Source organism: Papio anubis, chromosome 1, assembly GCF_008728515.1.
Source record: "Papio anubis isolate 15944 chromosome 1, Panubis1.0, whole genome shotgun sequence".
NCBI classification, from domain to species: Eukaryota; Metazoa; Chordata; class Mammalia; order Primates; family Cercopithecidae; genus Papio; species Papio anubis.
The window spans coordinates 156,111,146-156,122,192 of NC_044976.1; the positions used below are offsets into that span (position 1 = coordinate 156,111,146).

At 52.3% G+C, this 11,047-nt stretch overlaps 1 protein-coding gene across 1 annotated transcript in view; it reads right to left on the bottom strand.

Annotated features, from left to right (window-relative positions):
* Window positions 1–11,047, bottom strand: part of MFSD4A (major facilitator superfamily domain containing 4A) — a 33,660-nt gene that overhangs the window by 20,884 nt on the left and 1,729 nt on the right. Inside the window, exons 2-3 of the mRNA XM_003893220.4 lie at window positions 1,754–1,952; window positions 788–1,048 (exon numbers count right to left, since the gene is read on the bottom strand). Of these exons, the coding sequence (XP_003893269.1) occupies window positions 788–1,048; window positions 1,754–1,952 (460 nt within the window). The remainder of the gene's footprint in view (window positions 1–787; window positions 1,049–1,753; window positions 1,953–11,047) is intronic.

Sequence of the window (11,047 nt, forward strand, 5' to 3'; positions counted from 1 at the left end):
GCTCTAAGCCACCATGACAAGCAGCACGGTGCCTCCACCCCACAGCCAGGACAGTGGCCACTGGAGTCTTCCCACCCCCAGCCCAGGAGCCAGGGCTTCTCTGGTGTTCCCGACAGTCCTCCCCAAGCCAGGCGGATGTGGGTAGAGGGTCTCCCCACCTGACACTCTGGCTCCAGTATGGGTTAACATGAGAGATCCCAACTTGGGTTTGCAGAGCACCAGAGGAGGTTTCCAGCCAGAGGCCTGAGTCAGTGCTCACTTGGCAGGGGTGTACAAAGCGGGCCTCGGTATCTGACGCAGTCATGGAGTGAAGTGGTCTCTCACTGTTCCCACCACAGGCTGCCTTGGCCCTTCAGAGGCCATCTTGTCTGTCCCCTAGCCTCCACAGGAGCCCCTGACAGCAGGGTACAAGAGAATCCCACCATCGATGAAAGGCCCCAGAGAAAAACCTGCCACTTCCTGCCAGGGTCTGTCCAGGGCCCACTTTATCTGGCCTTGGAGAAAAAAACTAGTTTCCCACAGAGCCTCCGATAATTCGACAGTTGACCCTGATTTTCACTGCACTCAGCCTGCTCATTGTTGTACCTTCCTCGAGAACTGCAATCACAGGTGGAGTAGTGTGGGGGATCCCGGGGAGGATTAGTCCTCCCATCCTCCTGCCTCTGGGATGCACACCTCAGCCCCAGCACACTCTCAGCATCTGAAGAATCTGCACTGCGTGTGGGGTGGACTGGGATGTGTGGACTGTCCACTAGCTCCCTACCCGGCCCGCCCCAGGGACACTCACATTGATGAGGGCCATGATCCAGAAGGCATAGGACACTCGGGTCCCTGCCCCGTCCTTTGGAGTCAGCCCCGGGAACGTCTGGTTGGACCAAGGCTTGGCCTCTACGTGGTGCTGGGCCAGCACCCTGGAGACATGGAACAGGTGGCCTCGGGAGGTGGTGTTGGCTGTGCTATTGGCAGGCAAGCAGTTGGCCTCAGACAGGAAAGGGTCAGCAATAAGGGGGCTCAGCAGAGCGCCAAAGCCCACGAAGAAATGGAGCACCTGGGGACAGAGGAGAGGTGGCGGGTGGGGACGTGGCTCAGTCTTCAGGCCAGGGAAGCAGTGGCCTGGCCTCCAGCCCAGAGTACCCACACTGAGCCTCCTCCCCCAATTCCACCCTCTGCCCCATCTGGGGGCTACTGCCTAGCCCTGGAGTAGGGAGCCATGGGGGTAGGAAGCAGGAAAGGTGAGGAGAGGTGAGGAGTGACACTCCTCTCTCAACCACGCTGCCGGCCTGGGATGACTCGGGTGACAGTGCCCAGTTCCCTCCCCATCTCTGTCAATCTCCAGCTGGGACTGATCCCCATGGTAGCATCCACCAGCTAACACCCTACAGGGAAGGGGGCACAAAAAGGGAAAGGCTGGCTGAATCCCAGGCACAAAAAGGGAAGGACTGGCTGAATCCTGGGGGGGAGAAGGAAGAAGAAAGGAGAGACAGGGAAGGAGGGGAAGGAGAGGGGAGGCAAGCCCTGAGTCATACCCTCTTTCCAGTTCACAAAGAGTTTTCTTTCCTGAGCGCTGAGGCTCCTGGGACACCCTGCAGTGAGGGCAGGGATCAATGCTCTGCTTTAGAGATGGGAGTCCAGAACTTACTAACCCTGCTGGTAAGTGGCTCCCTGGGGGAGGAGGCTGAGAGAGACTGAGGGGTCCTAGGGAGCTCCCACACCCTCCCCAGCTCCCAGTCCTGTGCCTGCCGGCAGGGCTCACCTGGAGGAAGACGGCTGAGTCCTTCTGGTACATCCTCACCAGCTGCATGTTGGCCACGGTGTCGATGCAGCCCATGGCCAAGCCCGCCAGCGCCATAACTGAGGCCAGCACCTTCACATCGCGGCAGAAGGGAATGACGGCAAACACCAGGGAGATGGCCAGAGAGGAGGTGAACAGGGCCCATAGGGACTGGGCCAGGCTGCAGGAGGGAAGGGTGATGTCAGGGGAGGGGGCTGGAAGCATCCCCTCCCGCTTCTCCTCCATTCACTGGGTGGTCTGGGCAGCCAAGACATTTCTCCCCCTCTGGCAGAAAAGGAAGAGAGCTGAGGAAGAAGCTGCTCACTTATTAGCTGTGGGCAAGTTGTCAACATCTGCTCAGATAACAATCTACCTCACAAGGTGGCTGCAGGACACTTCACAAAGCCTAGCCACTATTATTCTATTGACAAACAATTGTATGTTATTTCCTTAAATCCTAAATGGTTTACTTAAAAGCAATTAAATGCAAAAATATTTCCCACCCTTTTCAGGGAACCTGCTTTGAGCATCCAAGAGACCTGTGCCACAGGCATGCAACCGCAGGTGGGACCCGATGGAACCTGAGCCCAGAAGTCCCTGAGCTGGGCATTTCCTCCTGTGCAGGCATTGGCACTGGCTGCCCTGTGCCCTCCCCACACAGGAATGGTGAGGCAGCCACTACTTCACAGGCACCCGGCCTGAGCCACCCGCACCAGCGCCCACAGCTCAGGTATTCAGGTGATTTTGTGACTCCTGTAGCAGGCAGAGGTCTCAGGCTCCATACCTGGCAAATGTGCAGAAGTGGGGAAAGGAGGCGCTGCGGCCATCCCCACTGAGAGGTGACTGTGTTGATCTTCCCCTTCTTCAGATAATAGAAATGCCCACAGGAGGCAGGGGGAGGGCCTGCTACCCTACCAGTGAATGAATGAATGAGTGAATGAATGGATGGAGTGTCTCAGGCTCTGTCAAGGTCTTTTTAGGACACTCTGCCCAATAACCAGACTCTCAGAGAAAGGATTAAGACTTGTATTTTCTGAGACCAGTCTGAAAGTCTAATGTCAGAGAGGAGAGATTGGGCAGCAGGAAGGTTCTGGAGGTTGTAGAGGAACTTTCTCAGATTATGAAAAGTGAGAGACCCCCTGCATCAGCCTCCACTGTGGCTGCTGGACCTGGAAAGGTGGGAGCTGAGAGATGGAGGGGGAAAGGCCTCTCGGAGTTTCACACTGAAAAAAAAAAGGGGAGGGCCTCAGGCTGTCTTTCCAGAGCTTCTACCCCGACCCCCTTGGCTCTTGGCCTTGGTCCTCAGCCATCTCATCTTGCCCCATCTTTGATAAATCCTCTATCAGAACAGCTCTGCTGATAGCAGCAGTTCGTTATTTTCTCTTTTCTTGTTTCCAGGCTGATCTGCTGGGGAGATTACCGATCATGACAGTCATGACCCCAGTGTGTTCCCAACTCAGAACTCATGGGGGAGGGGAAGGGGACCAACCTCAAGGCCAGCTGTTAGAAGGAGATGGAGGGAGAGTACATCATGGGGAGACAATGCTAACACACACCATGGGGCTGATGAAACAGCAGGCTGCTCATCATTGTTCTCTCTCTTTCCCCTCCTTTTCCCTGGACAAGACAGACTAGGCAGCCTCCTAGGTGGCCTGACTTCAGGGATAGCAAGAGGGTCACCTGTCTGCACTCTCAGAGGTCCCCCCACTGACGCCAGTACCAGGACACGACATTTCTACCACCTCACTTTGCGGTAAGCAGGGATGCCCCAAGGCAAGTGCAAAAACTCCCTTGAAGAACTAGCCCATTATCATTATTGCCTTTCAGTCCTGCAGGGAAGTGGTGAAATCATGCATCCTGCAGCAAAGTCCTGAGGGGAACGGGATCTGGGATCAGTAAACTGACATGGGCAGGGGCTGCGCAGAGGTATGGGAGAGGAAACCAGGATAACATCGAGTGCTACTGTGGTCTGCTGACAACTGCTAACGTTTGTCATTTGGTGCATATGACAAGGCTGTGAGGCAGGCTTTGTCATTGTGCCTATTTGACCTGTGAGTAAACTTGGGCTGAGAAAGGCTAAGATAGCAGCAGACAGAGCCTGAACTCTAACCAAGGTCTTCTGGCTTGATAGTCCCTATGCTATGCTGCTTTTCCAGGGAGGAGTGTGTGTGTGCACATGTGGGTGCATGTGTATGGGTATGTGACTGAGTTACTCACTTATGGCTCCACTCAGAAGGTGCAAATGCAGGAGGGGAGGGGAGGGAGCCACAGACCCAGCCAGGCTGGAGAGGGGAGCGCCAGCCGAGAATAGGAGGCCAGATTCTGCAGAGCGTTGAATGGCAGGGCTAGGAAGCACTGGAGAGCAGCTGCAGTCTCTAGAACATGCGCCTCTAACACCCCTCTGCGGGGGTTAGCAGAGCTCCACATGCTCGCGAGCATCACTGCTGGCTCCACCACCAGCTTCCCCAGGCATCTGCCTCCGCCTGTTCATTGTGGAAGCCATGCCTGGCCCTAAGTTCGGCCCTGCAGATGCTCAACCCAGGTTCCTGGACATGGCTAGTGACTGGCGCAGTGCTTGGGGAATGCTTGTCTTGCCACCCCACACAGGATGGCCTGGTAGAAGGGACTAGGCACTGCTGGGAGGCTGATGTGCGAGTTTTGCTAGTTTATCTGATAGGGGTGACAGAGATAGAGGCAGAGAAAGAATCATGTAGGGATGGGTTGCCAGGAAGGTGCCAGGTGCACAGTGGGGGATCGGGAAAAGGGGAAGGGGTCAGGAAGGACTGGAACGGGTCAGGAAGCCCTGTCCAGGTCTCATCTCTGTCCTGTTCACTGCTCTTTGTCTCCTCTCATCTGTCATTCTTGAGAAGGACACTAGGTGCCCACTGGGGACATGGTCTGTCCCAGGCTCAGCCATAGGCAGGAGGGAGGAATAAAGAGAGAAAAGACGGAAAAGGGAGGCTGGAGAGAACCACGCCTGGGAAATCCCCTCCCTGCATCTCCCTGGGCTGTGATTTTAGCTTGATAGGCCCAGAGGTTAGGGCGATGGAGACCTGTTCCCAATAAACGGGGACATCTGTACCACAGGAAATCTTGTCTGTAGATCCCAGGCTGCCCACCCTCCCTAGATGCTTCCACAGGGCTGTGCCTGGGCATTCCAAACATCAGCCTGAACAAATTTCTTTAGAATGGTATGCTGTTGCCAAGGAAAAGGAAGTTCCAGACACATCCCAGAGCCAGACTGAAATACATTTATTGCCTGTTTTAAATGGCTTGGTCAATAGCCCCTTCTAGGAATGTGGATCATTAAAAATTAGGGAATAACCATGTCAAAACAGTTTTGGCATCCAGGATGGAGTGGGATCTGGAATCAGAATACTGGGTTCTAGGCCCACCTCGGCCACTTCCCAGTCGTGTGGCTTGGGCAAGCCACTTACGCTTAGCCCCTCTGAGCCTCGCTTTCCTCTGCTGTAAAATGGGGATAACAAGCTCTGCATGAGGTTGAGGCTGCCAGGAGGAGTCCATGTGATGTGACATTTCATCCTCCTTTGCTCACTCTCTGGGATTTTCCCCTGGCCACCTGCCACCCCTCCCAGGTGCTCACTGCCTCCCTGCTGGCCCTGACTTCCCCAAAGAGCAATGCTGGGCCCAGAGAACTGCACTGAGCTGACAGGGTACAGAGACCAGTGCCAGCTCCCAGATTCCACCCTCCCAGGCCTGCCCCTATTCCTGCTGCAATGCCCTTTGGGGTGACCCTGGGAGGCTGGCCCAGGAACTGTTGGAGGGAGGTACCCCTGCTCCTGCCCCTTGTCCCCTGTCCCACTAACTCCCCACCCTGGGCAGCATCCCAGCTAACGTGGCAGCAATGACATGAGTCCTGTCCCTCATTTTACAGATCAGAAAACTGAGGCCCAGATAGGGGAAAAGAGAGCAGTAGAACTAAGCCAGGATCCAAAGTCTGGGCTCCCAACCCAGGCAAAGCCAGCAGAGTGGAAGAGTGGCAGAGTGGCATTGATCTTCCCTCTCCTGGTCCTGGGCTCACAGGTTAATTCAGTCCAATTAGAGAAACAGCCTCACTTTCCCCAAGGCCCAGAGAGACCCAAGAAATAGCCTGGACAGTCTGGAAAACCTACTTCAGGAAGTCTCAGAAATGACCAAGTTACTTATTAATGGCTCCACACAGAAGGTCTAAGTGGGAGAGGGAAGAGGAGTGGAGCCAGATCTCCCCCAGGTGAGCTGTGGCTCTGCTGGAGTCGCCTGCCCAGCCCCTCTTGCTGGGTGACCTTGAGCTGCTGCTACCCCCTTCAGCCCCATGCTCTGCCTTTCCCACAGGGGACACATGATCACTTTGACCTGGCTCTGCCTTGGGCACCTGTTCTTGCCCTCCTGGTTCTGTGAAAAGAGGAGGGAATGGTTGGCTCCCAAACAGGGGAAGGTCCTGAGAAGTAAGATGCCAAGGAGCCCACTCCTGCCTGCCACCCCAGGGGTGGGGAAGAATGCTGCTGAGGCCCATCCCCCATGCCACCTTGGGTAGGGCCTGATGGCATTAACATTCTCTTCACATTTTTGTCCCAGGTGATCCCTCTGCCCAGCAGGGATGCTCAGGATATCTTCCTCCTGCCTCTCCCCTCCTAGCCTGGATAATCTCCTTCCTCAAAGGACCAGGGGAGAGGTGCAGAGAGCAGAACTGTGGAAGAGTCACAGATGGAAGTGTCCCTAGCCCCTGTCCACGCCCAAAGGGGCAGCAGCCCAGAAGGAGATGGTTTGGGGACCTAGGACAAGAAACCAGGTGACAAGGGTCCCCCTGGGAGCTAGGGCAGGCTGGTGACTCTATCTCAGGCCAGGCTGATGGGGAAGGGGCAGCTGAGACTGAGGGTAAGGCCAGGGGTAAAAAGGCCCCCCTCTAACTTGGTCACCCCAGCCTTCACACTGATACCCCAGTTGTTCAGGATCCCATGTTAAAGCTGGAGAGATCCAAAGGGAGGGGCAGACAAACTGGTCTTTGGGGAGATTCCAAGGTACGGCAGGACCACCCTGTTAGACTCTGAGGTTGGGAGCTGTAACTTGTGCATGACGGCATCCCTTGGGGCCCGCCTTGGTGCTGGGCACACAGGGCGTGCTCCTTAGATGTTGGTTGAGCTTGAACTTGCAGTCTGTTCACTTGGAACACCTCTCCCTCAATTTCTTTGCATGCCTGGCTCTCTCCTGTCATGCAAGAGCCAGTTTTAATATCACCTCCCCAGAAAGGGCTTCCTTGAGCACCTAGCTAAGTAGCCCCTAAAATGTGCCACTCTCCATGCTACCCTGCTTGATTGCCTCCATTTCACAATGTAAAATTCTCCAGAGTGTGGGCTCCATGAGTGCAGTGACTTTTACCTTGTCTGTTGTACTCACCCTTAAAACAAGTGAATACAACAGACCCTCCGGCTCAAGAGGTATTTGTTGAATGAGTGAATTAATGGGTGGGATAAGTTTTGAGATTTTTATTTTTGTTTTTGAGATAGGATCTCGCTCTGTTGCTCAGGTGGGAGTGCAGTGGTGCAGTCACAGCTCACTGCAGCCTCAACCTCCAGGCTCAAGTGACCCTCCCACTCCCGCCTCCTTAGTAGCTGGGACTACAGGTGTGCACCACCATGCCCAGCTAATTTTAAAAATTTTTTAGAGACAAGGTCTCACTTTGTTGGCCAGGCTGGTCTTGAACTCCTGCCCTCAAGTGATCCTCCTACCTTGGCCTCCCAAAGTGCTGGAATTACAGGTGTGAGCCACCAAACCTAGCTTTGAGGTTTTTTTAACTTAAAAAAATTGACATATAAATTACATACTATAAAATTCGCATATTTAAGCATACAATTTAATGGTTTTTAGAATATTTGGAGTTGTAAAACCATCACTACAATCTACCTTTAGAGCATTTCTATCACCCCAAAAAGAGATCTTATATCCAGGCTGGGCGCAGTGGCTCACACCTGTAATCCCAGCACTTTGGGAGGCCAAGGGAGGTGGACTGCTTGAGGTCAGGAGTTCAAGACCAGCCTGGCCAACATGGTGAAACCTGTCTCCACTAAAAATACAAAAATTAGCCGGGTGTGGCAGCACATGCCTGTAATCTCAGCTTCTAGGGAGGCCTGAGGCATGAGAATTGCTTGAAGAAGAACCCGGGAGGTGGAGTTTGCAGTGTACCGAGATCGCGCCACTTCACTTCAGCTTGGGCAACAGAATAAGACTATGTCTCAAAAAATAAAAAGAAAAAAGAAATCTTATATTCATTAGTAGTCACTCTCCATTCATCTCCACACCCTACCCTTAGCCCCAGGCAACTACTAATTTAGTTTCTGTATCTGTAGATTTCCTTATTCTGAACTTTTACATAAATAATATGATTTTATTTATGTAAAATCATATAATATGTGATCGCTTGTGTCGGTCTTCTTTCACTTAGCATAATGTTTTCCAGATCATCTGTGGTATAGCATGTGTCAGTACCTCATCCCTTTTTATGGCTGAATGATATTCCATTGCATGGATATGCCACTTTTTTTTTTCTTTTTTTGAGACATAGTTTCACTGTTGTCACCCAAGCTGGAGTGTAATGGCACAATCTCAGCTCACTGCAACCTCTGCCTACTGGGTTCCAGCGATACTCCTGCCACAACCTCCCGAGTAGCTGGGATTACAGGCATGCACCACCATGCCTAGTTAACTTTTGTGTGTGTGGTTTTTTTTGTTTTTTTTTTTTTTTTAGTAGAGACAGGGTTTCACCATGTTGGCCAGGCTGGTCTTAAACTCCTGACCTCAGGTGATCTACCCGCCTCAGCCTTCCAAAGTGCTGGGATCACAGGAGTGAGCCAACGCGTCCGGCCAATACACCACATTTTTGTTTTGTTTTCTTTTGACACTGGAGTCTCACTATGCTGCCCAAGTTGGCTTTGAACTCCTGGACCCAAGCGAGCATCCCACCTCAGCCTCTCAGGTAGCTGGAACAACAAGGCATCCACCACCACACCCGGCTGAATAGACCACGTTTTTGTTTGTCCATCCATCCGCTGATGGACATTTGATTTGTTTCTACTTTTTGACTGGGATGAATAATGCTGCCATGAACATTCACGTACACGTTTAGTGTGTGGACATACATTTTCAGTTCTTTGGGGATCATACTTGGGAGTTGGGACCATATGACAGTCCCATGTTGAGACTGATTTTTAAAACAAGGATAATGTCTGGTGCTGGACGCTCAGTAGGCTTTTGGCACAGGTTTGTTGCATGCTGATTGGTAGACAAGGTGCTGGAGGGAGAGGCAGAGGCTTTCTGGATAGGAGACCAACCAGGGCCCAGCTCAGGGGGAGAAGCTGGTTTGTCCTGTGTTCCAGGGACTGGAGGGGGCCAGCGTGTCTGGGGGTGGCCTGTACAACTGGTGTATGGAAGACAGGGTTTGATGCAATGGCCAGGAGGGAGTCATAGCTAAGTCTGGGGCAGGGTAGGATTGCATATTAGAAGGAATTTGAGGGAGAAAAAAGAGAGAAAAAGAGAAAGAGAACAGGGCAAAGAGAGGAAGAACTTAACAGAGGAAGAACTCTGACAAACCCTCTGTTAAGAGAGCATAGGCTGGGGAGAGGCCAAGGTGAGGCTGTGAGAAGCCTGGGGAAGCTCTGAAAGTTGTTTACCTACGCTGATGCCTCCGAGATAAAGGGGTCTCCCAACTGCCTAGGGTGGTTAGACAGGTCCCCAAGAAACCAGGAAAAATCCCAATCTTTAATCTAAATACCCCTTCCCCTTTCCTGCCTGACAAAGCACATACCTACACGCCCTTGCCAAACAGGTGGCTTTTAGTTTTTCTCTGAGAGATTAAGCAAGTTGGTGCTGCCCTGAGCTCAAGTCTTCCCCTGCACCCACTCCAATAGCCAAGGCTCTCCACCTTCCACACGTAGTCCTCCCAAAGTACATCCCTATGGAGGAATCCACAAGCCCCATTCAGCCTGCGCCCTCGGTCTGGGCCCAGCAGTAGGCAGGACCTGAGTAGGAACCCATGAGAAAGACACTGCCCCCAACTCTCCTCTCCCATGTGTCATCCTAAACTTTCCCCCACTCCCCCGCAACAGCTGGCTCTCACAGATTTGTTAAAGCAATCCCCCACTCACAAGTATAAACCAAGCGAGAGCGCTAGCTGCTAATCACTTAAGCTGCAAAGCACTTGCTTGCAGGGGTATTGCATTTTAACTGAGACATGGTCCCACGGAATCCAGCTTTAAAGCTTTGTTGCAGGGCTGGTGGAGCTTCTGTAGGCAGGGATGGGAGACTGTGATGAGAGCTGCCCAGAGTCAGCGAGGTGGAGGGAGACTGTCGCCTACACTCAAGGCCACCCTGGACATCCCTCTGTTTCCACTGTATATCTGCTCTTCTCTTAACCAAAGGCAAGAGTTCTTCATGGCATTTGTCTTGGGGGTGGGAGGACTGAGGTTCAGAATTTAAACCTCAACCACTGATAGGATCTACCCCACCCCCCAAAGATCTCAGCAGGAAGCCCCAGAGGGTCACCATTACATTCCTAGAAGTTGTCAGAGCTCAGGAACACCCAGCCCATGAGCATCCTCAGGGCTACTCATCCCAAACCTGTGCCTGATCCGCAGAGTTTACACTGATTACTCACAAAACAAGAGGCATTGCCTAAGTATCTGTTTTACAGACAACGCCTGCGTTCAAATTCTGGCTAGGCCTCTTCTTAACAACCATGCGCTGTGGGCCAAGTTTCTTAACCTCTCTGTGCCTCCACTTCCTTATGCATAAAATGGAGATAACAGTACTACTTTGCAAGGTGGTTGTGAAGATTAAATGGGCTGATACATGTGAAGTACTATGAATAGTGCCTGGCACACAGTAAGTGCAGAATAAAGTTAGTTATCATTGTTACCATGATTTTTTTTCTCTTCTGTGAGCCAGTTCCTGCTGCAGGGTTCTCTCTGCTGCCTGTTCAGAGCCCCCTGTTGGGTAAGCAGTGCTGAGGGAGACACAAAGCTACCCAGGGAGAGATGGCCCAGCTAGGCGGGTGTGCATCTCTGCTGGTTTCACAAACCCTGCCCTGCCAACGTGTCATTTCAAATTATCCTCATTCCCCTTCGTGTTCTTTGCACTACATGTGTTCTTTAAAAGTTCTAGGTAAAGGAGCTTTTGTAAGTCAAAGTACTTAAAACCAAAAAACCTCTGCTAGCCATGGATCCTTTACCTTAGTTTCCAATTAAACCTCTAGGCAGAATGAATCTTGAGCTTTTTCTTAAGATT